General features: G+C 52.4%; 1 protein-coding gene across 1 annotated transcript in view; it reads left to right on the top strand.

The window, feature by feature from the left end:
* The window catches only part of CTDP1 (CTD (carboxy-terminal domain, RNA polymerase II, polypeptide A) phosphatase, subunit 1), a 65,705-nt gene that overhangs the window by 20,052 nt on the left and 27,910 nt on the right, over nucleotides 1-17,743 (top strand). The window contains exons 6-10 of the mRNA XM_012657810.1: nucleotides 214-304; nucleotides 2,141-2,307; nucleotides 3,399-4,454; nucleotides 6,369-6,510; nucleotides 7,346-7,555. Of these exons, the coding sequence (XP_012513264.1) occupies nucleotides 214-304; nucleotides 2,141-2,307; nucleotides 3,399-4,454; nucleotides 6,369-6,510; nucleotides 7,346-7,555 (1,666 nt within the window). The remainder of the gene's footprint in view (nucleotides 1-213; nucleotides 305-2,140; nucleotides 2,308-3,398; nucleotides 4,455-6,368; nucleotides 6,511-7,345; nucleotides 7,556-17,743) is intronic.

The following is a 17,743-nucleotide window of genomic DNA, read 5'->3' as shown; positions in this document are numbered from 1 at the left end:
ACTTAGAAGCATGAATCATTTTTGAGAAATACAGTTTACAATCCGAGGGAGGTTGTCCTAAGTGAACAGTCTTACTGAACAGGGGCAAAGAGTCGGGTGCTGGCTGAGGTGCTGCGTGCCTGCTGTTACAGAAAGGTTTGACAGCTTTGCCGTGTGCGGTGTGATGCAAATGCGTCTCAGACATGCTGTCTTTGTCCTGTTTTCTTTTCAAAGGCTTTTTAGACCCCGAGAAGAAGCTTTTTTCTCATCGAATATTATCAAGGGACGAATGTATTGACCCATTTTCTAAAACGGGAAACCTTAGGTATGTACTTGGCAAATCCATGCAGAGACAGCTTACTATTCCGTTCCCGGCTGAAAACTGTGTGTTGAGAATTAGGGTGTAGGAATTTAGACACACACTCCTCCCCGCAATTTTCGGTGTACTTGGAAAGTTCTTTTCCAAGCCAGACTCCTCCCTCCTGCCATCTCCGGGTTGGTGGCTCTTGGGCCTTGTGCGGTGGCCCAGGGGTTCCCAGCCCCGCCTGAAACTGCTCCGGAGCCAGGCCCTGGTGTCTGCCGGGGGAAGCAGCAGCCCTCACCTCCGCCTCCTGTCTGTTGGGTGGCACAGGCTCCAGGTCAGCCGGGCACCAAGCTTGTGTACTTTCCTACTTTCTGTGTCTGTTCTAACCACACCTGGTGTAGGTGACAGTCCAGCCCTTCAGCTTTAGGTTTTCCTTCCTAGTCAGAGGCCTCTCGTTGAGGGTTACGGCAGGAAAGGCAGGAAGCAAACGTGCATCCCCACAGCATTCCAGTCTGAACTCACTGCTCTTCTGCCTTTGAATATCCAGGGAAGGGCAGGGGTTCCTGGGGGCTCAGGGACTCAACCGCTGGGGCCAGGACACAGGAGGGTGGAGCTGCACGGAGGGTGCAGGTGTGTGGGAGATACCTGTGAAGGTATCAAAGTGAAGAGACCAGTCTCTGGCCAAAAGAGCGTTTGTAACTTCACCTGATGTGCAAGGTCCTCAGTTTCGTGGAGCCACTGTCCAGAGGGGTTTTTGACATCAGCATTGGCATCTCAGATTTATAATTTTTTAGCAGCTTGCAAGGTGTTAATCCTGCTCATCGTTTATAACATCCTAAGTTACCACATTGCCTGTATTTTTGCCTGTGGCCATTTCTTCCTTCCATCAGCTCTAGGTGCCCTTCCCGTCGTCTCCTCGGCTTTCACGACAGGGCTGGCTCCTCCCCGCTCCTGGGTGAAGGACTGTTTTATATTCTTTGACATTTCTTGCTCGCTCTGTACGAGGAATCTCCCCATTTCTACCGGCTTTACCTACCTTTGTAACTGTGTCCAGTGCGGCTTATTTTTGTGGGTGATGGTAACACCATATCAAGGGTAGGTTTTCATGGCTCTTCCTGAGAAGACGGTAACAACTTCAGTCACAGCAGTTTTTTGGCTCATTCTGGCCACCCTCATCTAAACATTCCCTTTCCAGATTTAGGGATCCACACAGACTGTGAGACCTATGCAGGTTAAATATTATCTAAGAAGAATCTGAAGTTATTTATTTCAAAGATGGACCTGTCTTTTGCTAGTTAGTGTTGGAGTGGGCGGATTGAGTAAGGCAAAAGAAAATGAGAGCTGATGTTAGTGGTTCATTAAGGAGCAAAAGTTACCTGAATGAGGATGTCAGAGTCAAATGGGGACACTTCCCAGGTGGGCGCAGGTGGTGGGCACTGTGGCTTGCACAGAGGGGGCTGCGGGTGGCTTAGAAAGTTCTAAATAGGCAGTCGGGTCTGTGTTCAGAGTCAACAAGCTCATCCCTTCACAAGGGTTGAGGAGGGTCGCTGTGGGCCGCGAAGCCTGGTAGTTACTCTCTGGCCCTTTAAGAAAAAGAAAAAGTTGGCAGACTCCTTGCCGTGAGCAGAATCTGGAGCAGTGGGACAGAGAGTGTAGTTACTGCGCTGGCGTCTCCTGGGAACGCTGAGTTTAGATACCCTACAAAAGCCTCAGTGGAGTCTGTTTCTGTCTCTGATTAACCTGCCATCTGCTGGTTGCATAGAGAGTATGATCTTAAACCATTGTGTTTAGCAAAATGAACAATTATTACAGCTTTTAATTACTAAATCAAATTAAATTACTCATTTTTACGTGTAGAAACCTCTTTCCTTGTGGAGACTCAATGGTTTGCATCATTGATGACCGGGAAGATGTGTGGAAGTTTGCGCCCAACCTGATAACCGTGAAGAAGTACGTCTACTTCCAGGGCACGGGCGACCTGAACGCACCACCTGGCTCCCGGGAATCTCAGACGAGAAGAAAAGGTGGGTTACCTCTTTCCTGATTCTTTAGAAGAAAATAATTTGCATTTTGCTTGTTTATCTTTTATTTCTTATCTCTTTTAGCTGTTAAAAATTCAAGGTTTACTTTGTTTTTGTTTTGCTTTTTGCATTTCAGTAATTATAGAGGTTTGGGGGTTTATTTATGTAGTGCTGAAAAGCAGGATATTATTCTATTTCATTTGGGCTTTTTAAAAAAATGGCACTAAAACGTTTTCTCAGTTTGAATAAAGATCAAAGAATGCCGTTTAATTTAATACATCCGAATCATATCTGTCATCCTGTTTTCCTTAAATGTGACCCCGGGATTTGTCCGTGGGGTTCTTCGGATGGTGGTTCTCCTTGTGCAGCCGTCCAGGCTGTGCCCTGGCCTGGCCCCCAAGCATGGTGTGGTTTAGCCTGTCAGGCAAGTGCGCAGCCAAAGTCTGTCCTAAAAAATGATTTTGGTTTTAAGTATTTCTGATCTTTAATTTTTAAATAAAATATTTTGAGTCATGTGTTTACTGCTGTTGTCACTGAAGTAGAACTTAGGTGTTGAGGCCATGGGGAAGTGGAGGGGGGCATTCGTGTAGCAGGTGGGGCTTGGTGCAGGGTGGGTGGATGTGGCCGCAGGCCAAATCTGTGGTCTGTGAGCCGAGAGTGCATTTCACATCTCTAAAGGTTGTAAAACAAAGGGACTCTACATCTGTGGCCCACAAACCTCAAATGTTTACTATGGGTTGAATATCCCTAATTCTAAAACCCAAAATGCTCTGAAATCTGAAACCTTAGAGCACCAACCTGATGCTCAGAGGACATGCTCTTTGGAGTGTGTTGGATTTTCAGACTTGGGGTGTTCAGCGGGTGGGTTTAATGCGTAAATGCCAAAATTTGGGGAAAAAATTCAATATTCAAAACACTTTTGGTCCTAAGTATTTCTGATAAGAGATACTCAACCCATATCTGGCTTTTGACAGCAAAAGCTGCCAAGGCCTGGTGTAGAGGATGGTCAGGTTCGTAGCTGGGGAGCTGTGCTGTTTTAATTCTGAATGTCATTTAATGCTATGACGGTAACCCTCCTCTGTGTGCATGTTCAGTGAACCATTCTTCTAAAGGTGCCGTCTCAGAGCAGGCGCCACCTGCCAGGGACCCCGAGGAAGGAAAGCAGGCGCCTGGGCCCGAGCAGAGGGATGGCCTGGGGCAGCCCGTGAGGCAGCTGAACGGTGGTGAAGCTGTTCCCCAGGGGGACGTGCCCCGGCCCAGGCAGGCGGGTGAGCAGGATGCCCAGGCCCAGTCCCCCCCGACCGGCAGCCCCAGCAGCCACGAGCCGGCAGAGGCCCTAGAGCTTCAAAAGCCTTGTGAGCAGGGCGGCCGGGTCTCCCCAGGCACGCCGCCTGCCCAGGGCACCCCAGGTGCGGACTTGGATTTTGACTTATCCAGCGACAGCGAGAGCAGCAGTGAGTCGGAGGGTCCTAAGTCGTCATCCTCCACCAACTCTGATGGAGAGAGTGAAGAAAAGAGCAACCAGAGAAAGCCCAAAGCTGCCCCAGAGGGCAAGAGGGTGCTGCCTCGTGCAGGCTCCCCTGACGCTGGCGGCGGGAGGCCTGCAGGCGCTAGTCACCCCGGGGAGTCTGGGCCCAGCGTCCATCCTCAGGACAAAGGGCCCGAGCCGGGTGCGCCAGAGGAGAGCGAGCGCGACAGCCTCTGCGGCCTGGGCAACGGCTGTGCGGACAGGAAGGAGGCGGAGACAGAGTCGCAGAACAGCGAGCAGTCCGGCATCACTGCGGGCGAGTCCCTGGACCAGAGCGTGGAGGAGGAGGAGGAGGAGGAGGACACAGACGACGACGACCACCTCATCTACCTGGAGGAGATCCTGGTCCGGGTGCACACTGACTATTACGCCAAGTACGACAGGTACCTCAACAAGGAGATCGAGGAAGCTCCGGATATACGGAAAATCGTGCCTGAACTCAAGAGTAAAGTGTTGGCGGATGTCGCCATCATATTTAGCGGGCTGCACCCCACAAACTTCCCGATAGAGAAGACCCGGGAGCACTACCACGCCACGGCCCTGGGCGCGAAGATAGTCACCCAGCTGGTGCTGAGCCCCGACGCCCCTGACAGAGCCACGCACCTGATCGCCGCGCGGCCAGGTGAGTGTGCCAGGCCCTGGGGGTGCGGGAGTGGTGGACAGGGTGCTCTGCCAAGGTAGGGGAGGCTGGGGGGCCTGTCGTAGTCATTCTGCAAAGTCACCGTAGCTTTCCGTTACTCACTGAACCTTCAGGACCATTTGCCAGAGCCATTACCTTTTAAGAACAGAGTAATAACTATTTTGGCTAAATTCCAATTTGAGCGTCTTATGTTTGCCTGAGTACATGGGTCACGCCCAGCGCTGTGGCGGGTGTGTGTGCTCCGTGTGCGGTCAGGACCTTCTCCTAGGAGCGGAAGTCATGGCTCAGCTGGAGAGCAGGGAATCGAGCTGGGGTGCAACGGAGAAGTCGGGAGGCAGGTGCAGCAGTCGGGGTGGGAGACTGACCGGCCCTCTGTGCTAGAAAACAAGCGCAGGTTTTCACCCGAAGCGCACACGGGACAGTTTCTGTCGTTGGAGAGTGGGTGTGAGGGGTGGCTGCTCCTTGCGGTAAAGTCTGCCTGGGGCACAGCTGGGGCTGGGGCCGAGTGAGACGGGGCCCTTACGGTTGGGGAGGTCTTGAAGGCTCATTGTACTCACTGCTTAAAGAAAACATACATCTGATTACGTTTTGAAAATGCTCCTCACAAGCAATTTGCTTTTTCCCAAATGAGGGCTGCAGGAATCACCTTAGGCTGCTCATCAAATCACCGTTTCTCTCATGACCTCCATCGACTGAGTCAGGGCTTCGAAATACTCGGAGCCGCCTGCAGGGCTCAGGGGGGCCTCAGGGGCTCAGCTGATCCCCGCCCGGCTCCACAAAGGTCGGCATGGGTTGTACTCAACTCGGTGGTTCCAGGATGGGCCAGGTCACGTTTGACACAAGTCCAAGCTGCATTGAGTAAAGGGTGAGTGGGAGGTGCTTATCAGCGTAGGATGCTGAGATGGCAGAGGCAGGCTGTTCACGTGTCCCCGAGAAACCTTATGTCCCAAGAGAGCACCACCCCCGCACCTCCCAGAGGCAGGGAGGTCCCCCTTCCAGAGCACCGGGGCTCCTGGCCGCTGGGAGAAGTGACTTTCCCAAGGACACAGCAAGAGGGACTTGGTTGCGGGGTCCTGTCCCACGCTGTGCTTGGCGCCCCTCACCTGCTCAGCCCTGAGGATGGTGTGGCTGAGTGGGGTGGTGCGGTCTTGGAGGTAGAGCTCGGTTTGGGGCCCTGAAGGGCTCGTGGAGGAGCTGAGAGTCCACTGGGGAGGAAGGTGGTGTGGTCTGAGGTCCTTCCGGGACTGCTGTCCACGCGGTCACTGAGACTGAGAGACACCTAGTTCTGTCCTGTGGGGTGTCAGGGGCCCTGCCCTGGCCTGTGGTCAGCTGCTGTGTTGTGTCCAGGATTCAGGCTCAAACCAGGCCTCAGTGGCCTTGGGCGTCTGCAGGGGTACCGTGAAACTTGCACCATCTGTGTGTGTTACGGTCACGGCTGGAGAGGCAGCAGGAGGCACAGGATCAGTGGGCGACTCAGCCCCTGGAGCCGGCGGGGTGGGGAGCAAGGTCTGCAGGAGCCTGGGGGCCTGGGGAGGGCAGAGGATAGGGCAGGTCAATGGCCGCCGTCGCCCAGCGTGTGGTAGGGCACGTGTTCCGGGGTGTGGGAGTCAGGTCGTGCAGTGCCTGGGGTCCTGAGAGAGGGTGGCCCTGTGGGGCAGTGGCTGCGGAGTGGGAAGGGAGAGGGTTGCAGGCCAGGGTCCAGGCCCGGAGGCCCTGGCGGCAGAACCTGTGGGCTTCCGGAGCAGCTGGGTATGTGCAGAGGCTACCCCCGCGGAGGTTCCTTCCCCCATGCGATGCCAGCCGCCAGCCCCTCCCCCACAGCCCGCGCCCTGCCGCTCCGCACTTCCAAAGCCCAGCAGCTGCAGGGATGACCTGACGAACGCGGTTTCCCCACAGGCACGGAGAAGGTCCTGCAGGCGCAGGGGTGTGGGCACCTGCACGTGGTCAGCCCCGACTGGCTGTGGAGCTGCCTCGAGCGCTGGGACAAGGTGGAGGAGCAGCTCTTCCCGCTCAGGGAGGACGACGCCCGAGCACAGAGGTACCGCTGGAGGCCCTCGCCCAGATTTGCGGGCGGGAGACCAAGGCTCCGCAGAGGCGGGGAGGGAACTCCGCTGCTGGGTGTTTCCTGGGACCTGTGGGGGCCTCTGCATCTCCGTCCCGGTCACCCCACCTCCTGCTCCGCAGACCCTATGGGCCCACAGGTGAGCTTCAGGAGCTCACGTGACCACTCACACCTGAGAAAAGAACTGGCATTGCTTTTTCTCTGAGTGTGGTGTGGCGTTTAGTAGTGGATCTTAGAGTGATTACATTTCTCTACGCTGGGGAGTAGTTACAGGAGTTACCTAAAGGGTAGGCTAGGTCTTAGGATGGTGCCAGGAAAAGTGGTCGACCACAGAAAAGCCGTGGTCAGTCGAGCCTTGGGGCAGGTTTGCAAAACCATATGCAACACTCAGAGGTGGTGGCACAGGGAGAAGCGGGGGTCCCGTCTTTACGTGCTCACAGTGAGAGTCGGCATACTGGGGAAAGCAGCAGGAACACGAATGTGCTGTTGAGAGGAGGACTCTTCTGTGTCAGAAATCTGAGCGTTGCATCTGGGGTAAAGTTCCGCGGAGGGCCTCAGAGCATCTTGAGGGTACGGGATCGACATAGTCCAGTCCTGGGATTGCGCCCTTCAGCTCCTGACAGCAAGACTGTCATTTCTCTACAGGATTGGGCACTGTAACTCTCGCACGCTTTTGGGTTCTAGAATTTAAGAATTGCACGTCTTCCACCTGGATGAGCTTAGGGACCAAGAGCGGTGCCTGCTGGGCAATCGACCCTCTGCCCACCGGGGCCAGCACCACATTCATGGCCCTTGTTCTCTTGCTCAACAGGGACAGCAGCCCCGCGGCCTTTGCTGACAGGGAGGGCATGCTCCCGTCCACGCTGTTCCACCCGATGCCCGTGCACCCCAAGGCCCCGCCAGGCCCGGAGGTTCGGGTCTACGACTCCAGCACCGGGAAGCTCGTCAGGACAGGTGCCCAGGGCCCCCAGCCCCCGCCCCCTGGCACCCTGCCTGTCCACGGGGAGCCATCCTCTTTCAGGTACATCGCAGCACCTCAGAGCTGTCCTTTGTTAGCGGGAGCTGGCGCCCGGGGTTTTTTGAGTTCATTGTTTTAGTCCTGTTAAGGGATGGTGGCGGGTACCTGCAGTGAGGACAGGTGACGGTAGAGGCTGTTGAGTCTGTTGGGTGGCCTGGCTGAGGACTGACTCCCAATTTAGGGAAACACCTCCCCACTTACACTCCTGGGCTTTTTGTTTGTTCTTCTGTCCTGTCTTAGGTCCCAGAACTGGAACAGAAACCTCCCGAATTAGCCTCTAAAACATCCCGCACAGGCTGCTTCATTTGTAGACCGGACCCGCCCTGGTTGGTTATGTGTCCTGGGTGCTCAGCAGAGGCCGGGCCATGTGGGGCCAGTTCCGACCCCTCCGTGCCCCACCCTCTGTATCTGCTCCCTGCAGACCCTCCAGTGGTCGGGCACGGCTGTCCCTGCTGCCCTGCCACGTGTTCATGTGCTCAGAGTAGACTCGGGAAGTGGCGGCAGTGGCGCTTTGTGAATGGGCACACGAGGAGAAACCGCGCTGGGCCAGAGGCTTAGGGAGTCAGGATTGGCGCTGCCCAAGAGAGGTCGAGGTCTGTGCCGGTGAGGGGACCTCCTGAGCCGACCTTTTCCTCGCTCCTCTGCATGGACGAAGTCAGCCCTCAGCCTGAGGGCGTGTCCCCTGCAGGCCACCTTGTACGTGGCCGTAGGACCGTTCTGGAGATTTAAATGAGGACTATTTGGCTGTTTTTCCCGAAGTGGTCATTGCTTGGAAATTCCCATGATACACGTGTGATCACGCATCCCTTTCCCCTTTCTTTTCTGAGAGCCCCCGACCCTCCCAGCAGTCGCCCCACACGGTTAGCAGAGCAGAAACCGGAGTGGCCTTCATTCCGCCCGTAGTGCCAGGCCTGAGCGGCTCAGCGCGGTTCTCCTCGAGGGGGTTTCGGGATGGGCAGTGACTGCGACCTGTGTCCGTGCCTCTGCCGTTCTCCAGCCTCGGGGACACTTGAGAGGTCCGCCCAGGACATTTGTTAGAGATTGTGGCTTCCCTCTCTCTGGATGTGGACAGTTCCGTGGCCGGCCTTGGAACGGAGCCAACCCAGCAGGCAGAGAGGAAGCATCAAGGCCCCGGCATAATGTCGCCCTCCTGGGAGCTCAGCCTGAAGCCCGCCTGCCTCGGGGGCCCCCGACAGGAGCCGGCACGTCCCTGAGATGCCAGTTTGAGGCGGGCTTTGGGTTACTCACTGCTTTGTCGTTGGTAACTGAAAGCATCATCACTAATTAAACATCCCCCAGCAACGTAGTGTTTGTTCATCTGCACAGTCGAATTACGACCTGCGGCTGCTGCTGGTTTCCCTTTGGAGTGACTTTCCAAAAGTGGGTCACCGAGTTCAAGGCCAAGTATGTTTTTAACTGTAATAGGCGAGATCAGTGATTTTGCCAAGAATCTGTTGCGGTCGCCCTCCACCTAGTGGGGCACGTCAGCATGTCATGCACACGCATGTGTGCATGTGGATGGCATGTCTCTGACACGTCTGTACAGCTGTTCACGCTGGCAGCTGGAGAGAGCCTGTTTCGTTTCGCGTTGATTTTTGGCTGTCCTGGAGGGGGTGGGCTCTGCGTGTGGGGGTTGGCCCGTGGTTCATGGCAGTGAGCTCCCCTGTGGCCCGACCGCTCCCCATCCAGGCCTGGCGTTGCTGTGCCTTCCCGTCTGGGAAGTGTTCGCTGTAAGTTTCAGAAACACCCTGAGGACGATGTTGGCCACTAACACGTGGGGGACGTGGCCTGGAGTGTCCCGAGGTTCGGGGAGCTTCACCCTTCTGGAGCGATGTGGAATGTTAGGTGTTTTTCTTTGCAGCGAACATCTTTGGCTCAAACATTTATAAACAGTCCGTTGAACTGAGCTCTGTGTAGCATTCTCTGTAAACTTGTTCCTGGAATGTTCCTCACAGTGGATTTATTCAGAACCCCCCTGCCCTATTTTAAAATTTTGGGGGGATCTCATTTGCAGTAAATTCTACCCATTTTTTAAAGTGTGAGCATGTCAGGCAGCTGCTGAACAAGCAGCTGGTGACTGGGAGGCGGGGTGGAAGCGAGCAGTGCGCTGCCTGCATTTGTGGCGGGCGTGATGGGGACGGAAGGCCTCTGTATCTGGAGTGACTCCGGTTTGGGTTATGCCGTGGGGTGTGCTGCATTAGGGTTTCTGGCACTGTGTCTATGTTTTACTGCCCCGAAGTACTTCAGAGGTGGTTGGTTTTTAAAAATCCAGCCTTGTTGTTCTCTTTGTTAAAATTGTAATGTGTGCAGATTTTGGGTTGTTCGTGGTGGACTCTGCTTGTTACCAGGTGGTTACATTTTCTGTTGCTGGGATGTTCTTTAACGGTGGTGAGATCCTCCTTTTCCCCTAGGTGTCCTGCATTGGAACGTAAGCAGGACAGGGTGCAGCAGGCTGGGTCCAGGAGGAGGGTGGGCATGGCCAGAGAAGGGGGTGTCTGGGTGCAGGTTCTGCTGCCGGCAGCCTTGGGGTAAGTGAAGCCACCCTGATTTTGCAAATTCCCATGTGCACCCCGAAGACAAGGTTTCCAGGCAGATGTTGCGTTAGAATGGGCCCTGGTGCTGGGGTTCTGAGCTGTGCACAGGATGCCACCTGGCACCCTGGCCAGCACATGCGTGGGGGCAGATGTCTTGTGACTAGCAGCAAATACAGCAGCGTGGGAGGTGAACTCACTGTGGAGCCAGCAGGTTACCCAGGATGCCCAGGTGACTGAACCTGGGCGTGTTTCTGTATCATGGACACAGCCGGGCGTGGGAGGACAGGATCAGGATTAGAAGGTTCAGTGAAACTTCTGACAAAGTTCTATAGCCATGACTGCTAAGAAATAGGGTTAGAACTACGTGGTGCTGGCTCAAAATGAAGGCGTCGGACACTGGGAGCTGCCCAGGTGCTGCTGGGACAGGGCAGGAGGCTTAGCACGCAGACATGAAGCGAGGACTTGGCACTCTGGGGAGAGGCAGGTGGAGAGTGAGCCATGGCGGGGCAGAGGCCAGTGTGGCGGCAGGTGCTGGTGCCAGAGACGCCGTCAGAACCGGACGTGGTGAGCTCTGTGGTCAGCAGGGGCACTTGGCTCAGGCAGCGGAGTCCTGGGGGGGAGGCTCCTCCAGCAGCTCAGCAGGCGTCAGCGGCACACGTGGCAGAGTAGGACCGCTGCTCGCACCTGGCTCAGGCCCCGTGAACTGTGGCTTCTGAGAGACTTCACAAGTTCAGACACATTCTACTTACTCCCCTAGAACCTAGAATGCTGGGCTAGAAACAGCTGTTTACAGGTGATGGAAAGAAGTTCTCTCTTCCAGACCCTTCATGCATCCCGGTCTGTCCTGGTGCGGTCGAGACTGTGGCCTTGAGTGCGCAGCCCTCGGAGTCAGGGAGAAGCACGCTTGTCGGCGAGATCTGTGCAAGGCAGCTACCAAATGTCTTTCTAGAAGGCTAGGACTTCGTCCTTCAGTGCTAGTGCATTTCTTTGTTTGACTTAATTAATTCCAGCCTTCCAGCCGTGTTGACAAACCTCGCTGGACGACTTACTGAGGAAATACGAAGAATAGGCTTATACTGACAGTAACCAGAGATTTCCACTTTGCAGACGATTGCATTTCACTCACGTCTTAATGGTTATGTGATCCAGATTATTGTGGTAGGTTGTATTCCCTAGTATGTTAAAATCTGAATTAGTGGAAACATGACAGCTCTTGACATTAAAGCGATACGGCTAAAATTTAGTTTCTGAGCTGCAGTTTTACAATAATGGTTGCATAATTTAAAGTCACCACAAAATCAGTATGATAGCTGATAGCTACATGAGCAATACCTGTTTTTTAGAATCTGCGTACTATTGAAAATAAAATCACAAACCTTTCACTTATTTTTTCTTAAATAGAACAAAAGCATATTGTGTTAAACTATATGGAAGTGTTAAAAATTGGACACAAAATTGGTTTTTGAATTATTCAGACTTGCTTGGAGTGTCTGCAAACTAGGACTTTCTCAGATAGATGAAAAGAAGTAATCGTTATCTGAAAACAGACCATGCAGACGGCAAACTGAACTTGAATGAAATTGAACACTCTTTTACTTGAATAACACTAATAATATGGCAATAGATAACCACGTATCTGTTCTGAAATGTGTATAATTTATGTGAACAGCAGTGGTTCAGTTTCAAATGACGCCTCCCTGCGCCTGCGTTCCTGAGGCGAACGCACCTCCCGGGCTGCAGTTCGTTCTGACGAGTGGACTGGATGAAATCGCCTTTTCTTTTTAATCTGGAAGTGTGATTTGCACCAAAATATTAATTTTCTTAAGTTGTTACCTGCCCATTTGGGTTTCCAAAGGACATTAATAAGATTTCTTAAACCGTATTAACCATATACATGTTGTGGTGGAAGGTGGCACTGCTGTATCCAAACCAGCATGTTGTGCTGGTCTCGTTTACCTCAGAGGTACCTAAACAACCTTTGTCACATTGAATTAATCACATTTTGTTTCTCTCCTCACTTGAATATGTAGGAAACTATGTGTTCTCCTGAAACTAATAAGCGTTGGTACTGCTCGTTGATATTAATAGTTCTGTTTTCAAGATTGATGAAATGACCAACTTTGTAAGAAAAAAGGAATCCCCGTTTTGGTCTCCTCCTCTCCCCGTCTAAACATAGCTCCCGACACCCGAGGGACAGAAACCTACGGGGACCAGACTGATGTCCCCAGAGGGCTTTCTGTGCCGTGATGAGGGGCTAGACCTGGATTGGTCACGTGTGTGGTCCAGTCCTGCCGTAACTCGGTAAATGGACTTTACCTTTTCCTTGCTGGGTGAGATCCAACGTGTTCCGTCTTGGTGACAGAGTGTGAAATGTTCCCTTTTAATTTAAACCCAGAGCCTTTCCCCATCCGAGTCATGTTGTGCCTGCCCATCTCGCACACTAAAGAGACACGTCCGTGTCGTGTTTCTCATGCAGGTCTCCACACAGGAACACAGGTACTGTAGGGTGCAGGTTGTCCCGAGGGGTCTCCAGTAGCTGCTCCCCACATCCGACGGGACAGCAGCCCGTTCCCTGTGTGCCTCGGGGCCCTGCAGCCCCCTGCGTGGCAGAGGCCGCCTGCTGTCCTTGCCTGGATGGCACACACCTCGTCTGTCCTGGGCGCCTGCCTCTCTGCTGGGATGCTGCAGGGCAGCCCCCCCGCCACGAATGGTGGCGCAGCCCGTTCTACGCAGAACCCCGTGCGGACCCCATTGTGACAGGGCACCTGGCGGCCAGTGGCAGTTAGGACTGCGTCTCCATCTCCACGGCCTCCTCCCCTGACGTGGAGGGTGTAAGTTTTTGCTCATTCTTGCTTTGGTGCTTGTGGTTCTGGGCCAGGGCACTGCTCAGGTGGACAGGTGTGTGGGAGCCTCCCCGCGTCATCCGCGTGGGTCAGGGAGTGATGCACTGGGCGAGGCTGCGGTCTCCTAGACACCCGTGCGCAGGCTCAGAACGCTACCGGTTGGCGGGGGCAGTCCAGCCATGGCCCTGACTCAGAGTGTCCCAGCCCTGGAGAGGCGTGGTCCCCTCAGCCACGCAGAGGAGGCCACTCCTCCCACCCTGAGGCTTCCTGAGACGATGCTGGCAGGGGGATCCTCAGCGAGAGTGTGTGAGGCCCGAGGCGTGGCATTCCCCGTGGAGGGACCGGTGCCTGAGGGGGCACATGGCCCATACCCTCACCAGTCAGAATGTGCGTCCCGCCAGGGCAGCTGTGTGCAATTACCTGTGAACATGTGATGTTTCTGATTAAACTTTCTGAGATCTGTGTAGATTTACCTGCAGTTGAAGAAGTAATACAAATAGATCCTTGGTCCCTGTACCCAGTTTCCCCAACTGGTAAAAGCTGCAAAACTGCAGCCCAGCCTGACACCCCCACTCCCAGACACAGCACCCCTCTCGCCAGGGCACCCCCTGCACTCCTCTCATGCCCACTCCCCTCCTGGCCGCCTCTTCCCTGTCCCCCAGCAGCCACCAGCCTGTTCTGTGTCCCTGCAGTTGTGTCAAGACGAGGTAAACGTGGGGCCACAGATAGCGGAACTTTCTGGAGTTGGCTCTTCACTCAGCACCATCCCCCGAGGGTCAGCCAGGCTGCTGTGTCAGCACCTGCTTGCTTTTTACCGCTGAGCAGTCCTCCGTGGTGTGTGGACGAGCATCGTTGCTTAACCATTCACCCCGGCAAGCACGCCAGAGCTGTGTCCAGCTTTTCCTGTAAACATTTGTGCAGGTGTTGAGCGTGTCGTCCAAAAATCCAAAATCCACAGTGCCCCCAAATTCAAAACTTTCTGAGCACCAACATGACGCTCAAGGGAAATGCTCAGTGTAGCATTTTGGATTTTGGATGGTCAGTCGATGCGTATAATGCAAATGTTCCAAAACCGAAAACACTTCTGGTCCCATGCATTTTGGGTAAGGGAAGTTTTTATTTCTCTGGGATATGTGCCCAGGAATACAATTGCTAAGTTATGTGGTGTGTGTTTAGTCTTTCTGAGAAACTGTGGCACTGTTTTCTAGAACATCTCAGCAGCAGTGTCAGTGTTTGTGTTCGTCATTCCGATAGGTGTGTAGCGATCTCATGATGACTTAAATCTGCATGTCCTTGAAGAATAGTGATGTTGAACATCTTTTCATGTGATTATTTTTCATCTGCATATCTTGTTCAGTAGAATGGCTGTCTTGTGTTTTCTGCCCATTTTCTGATTGGATTTTTTGGTTTTTACTGTTTTATTTTGAGAGTTCCTTATATATTTTAGATGCTAGTCGTTAGTTGGGTTTGTGGCTTGCACTTATTTTCTCCCAATCTGTAGCTTGTCTTTTTATCCTGTTAGGAGGATCTTTAGCAAAGCAAAAGTTCTTAATTTTCATGAGGTTCTATTTACCAGTTTTTTCTTGTAGGAATTGTACTTTGGTGTGAAATCTGTTAACTGTCAATCTAGTCCTAGATCCCAGAGATTTTCTCTTCTGCATTATTCTAAAAGTTTTATGGTTTTACCTTTAATACTTGGTGATCCATGTTCGGTTAATCTTGGTGCAGGGTGTGAGGCTTGGGCTGGGTCCATTTTCCGGCTCCAGCCCCTTGTGTGGAACCTGCCGTGTTCCCGCCCCCAACCTCCTGCAACGCTGCCAGAAAGCAGCCGGGGCTGTGCGTGTGGGTCTGTTTCTGGGCTCTCTGTCTGTTCCTTTGATCTGTGGACATTTTTGCCTTTTTCTTAGTCTTGGAGCGAAAGCGTTGTCTTCCATCTCTAAGTGTGATGTCAGCTGTAGGTCCTTTGTGATGGTCTTTATCAAGTTGAAGAAGGTCCCCTCTATTCCTGTTTTCTGTGAGTTTTTCTCACCAGTGGGTGTTGAATTTTTTAAATGCTTTATGTGTGTTTATTGATATGATCATGTGATTTTTCTTCTTTAACCTGTTAATACATGGTGGATTACATTGGTTTTTGAACATTGAAACAATCTTGCAACCTTTAAATACAGCTCATGTGTTCATGGCATGTAATGATTTTCATACATTTTTGTTAAGTATGTTTCTTTATGTTGACTGTGGATCTCCAGTTTTGTGTTTCGTGCTGTCTTCGTCCAGCCCCCTCCCGGGTAGCGTGGGGTGTGGTATTCCCTTGTCCTCGCCGTCCGTCTGCGGACCTCCTTCATTCCTCATGTTGGTGACTTGTTTCTTCTTTTTTTCTGTGTCTATCTTGCTAGAGGTTTGTCAACTTTATTGATTTTTTTCAAAGTTATCTATTTCATTGATATTTTTTTCTTTGTTTTAAACTTCATTAATTTCTTACCTTTATCTTCCTTCTGCTTGCTTTGGGTATATTTCTTGTCATTTTTGCTTCAACAATGAAACATAATTTAGAAAACTCAAGAGGAGAAGGAAAATCCGTTGTATTTTCCTGTATTCTTGCTTCCTTCCTAACAGAAGGGCCCCTTCTGGACTTTTTATCCCCCCTACACTTGAGCCCCTCGCACCCCAGACGGATCTGCTGCTGGCCGAGTGTCTTGGGTCCCTTCATTTCTGAGGATATTTTTGCTGGGTAGACTCTGGGATGATAGTTCTTTTTTCTTTAGTGCCTGAAAAATGTCCCGCTTCCTTCTGAGCTCCATGGTTTTTGATGAGAGAGCTGCTGTCGTTGGAATCATTTCCCTGTAGGGAAGGTGTCTTTTCTCTCTTGATGCGATCAAGGTTTTCTCTTCATCTTTAATCAGAAGTTTAAGATGTGTCTTGGTGTGGATTTGGGGGTTTGCCGTGTTTGGGTTTCACTTGGCTTCTCAAATTGGAAGGTTTGTCTTTTGCCAAATTTGGGACGTTTCCAGCCATTATTCTTGAGGGTCACCTCTGCCTCTCGTGAGACTCCAGAGACGTGGCTGTGTGTCTCCTGCTGTCTCTCACGTTCCTGAGGCCGCGTTCATTTTTCCTTTTTCTGACCATCTCTCTCTGTTGTTGAGATGTGGTGATTTCTGTTCGATCTTTACTGACTTTATTTTTCCTTTGTCTCCTGGGTTTTGCTGTGGAAACCGTCACTGCACTTCTTCGTTTTAGCTTTTATATTTTTCAGTTCTAAAATTTCCCTTTGGTTCTTCTTGGTGTCTCTTTCTTTGCTGAGGCTTCGTGTTTTCCATCGTTTCTATGTTGTAGTTGATGGTGGCAAGTTTGGGCGTCTCCGCCTGCACGGGTTGGCCTCTGCTGCCTTCGTCCACGCAGTCGGAGCCGTCCCGGGTCTCGGTAGGATGTGATTTTTGACGGAAGCCGGACGCTTTCACATCACGTCAGGAGACTCTATCTCGACCAACTTTCTCTGACACCACTCCAGCACAGAGCTGGCGTCACCGCCAAGTGCCTGTCCGTGCGGTGGGCGTCAGGCTCCCCACGGGGCCCCCGACCTTCTCTGAGACCCCAAGTGTGTGTTGGCTGGCATGGAGCGTTACTGTCTGAGAGATTTTTTGAATGTTCGTTTGTTAATTCATCTTGAAATAATAACGCAGGTTTAACAACACAGGTTTAAGCTGCATGCGTCCGTCCACCTATCCACGGGTAGGACATGAGATCTGCACATGTGCAGGGCTGACTGCGGGACTCAGGTGTGGGTGGACTGTGGTATCTCAGGGGCTCCTGGACCAGGTCCCTGCAGAGTCGAGGGCTGACTGTATTCAGCTGTTGCATGTGGATATTAGTAACTTTTTTTTAAATAAAAATAACTATTTTCCAAATTGAAAAGAACCCTAATGAGAAGGGTGTGACTTTGTTTTACATATCTGCAGCTCTCTCTGGCTGAGCAGTCAGTGTATTGTGTCTTGTTTTGGTGGAAACGCACAGAGGCTCTGGCCTCCGTGTGGCATCAGAGGAGGGAGGTTCTGCACGTGCCCCGAGGGGTCTTGGAGAGCCCTGGATTTGGCGACTGGTCCAAACCATCTTACAAGTTGAAGGGAAATTTGATTTTGGGGCGGGGGGCACTTGCCCACCTGGCAGCCAGCACCCCAAAGCAGTCTCCTGCTGCCACAGACCCAAACGCGTTTTCGAGGGCCCATTCTCCACTGAAGACTGAACACTCCTTTCCCTCCCATCAGCTCCCAGCAGAGAGGACATTCTTGTGATTACGTTTCATTTTTGGTTAAAACTATTAGAACAGCTTTTCTGAAGGGAGACCATAATACATTTGTTTTTGGTAAAAAGAGATACTTCCTCTTTCTTCCATTTTCCCGTGTTCACAGCTGGAGCTGCGTGAGTTGGCGTGGTGTCAGCGAGGCTGGCGGGCGCTGAGGTTGGCGGGGAGGGTGACGTCTTAACTTCCAAGGAGCTGTCGGTATTGTTGAGATTTCTGTGCAGGAAATCTAACCTCCATGAGATGATACTGGGTTCACCTAATATAGTAGCTTCTTTTTAATTTTGTGACTTTGACTTCATACCCCAATTTTTCTTCACAGTAATAAGGTTTCATCCCCTCTCTTCAGTGTCTGTTGTGAGGGAACCTGTGGTCCTGTCAGCCACGAGACCTCCTGGCCTCAGGCTGTCGTCCCCCCTGGGAAGATCCGCCCTCAGCACAGCCGCAGGAGGACACGCCGCAGTTTGCACAAAGATTCGCCCCAGATCCTGACGGTCTTAGCATACAGAAACATATATTC

Source organism: Propithecus coquereli, unplaced genomic scaffold (genome assembly GCF_000956105.1).
Source record: "Propithecus coquereli isolate 6110/MARCELLA unplaced genomic scaffold, Pcoq_1.0 Scaffold560, whole genome shotgun sequence".
NCBI classification, from domain to species: domain Eukaryota; kingdom Metazoa; phylum Chordata; class Mammalia; order Primates; family Indriidae; genus Propithecus; species Propithecus coquereli.
The sequence above is the reverse complement of the archived record's forward strand: the minus strand, read 5'-3'. Positions and strand labels throughout refer to the sequence as shown.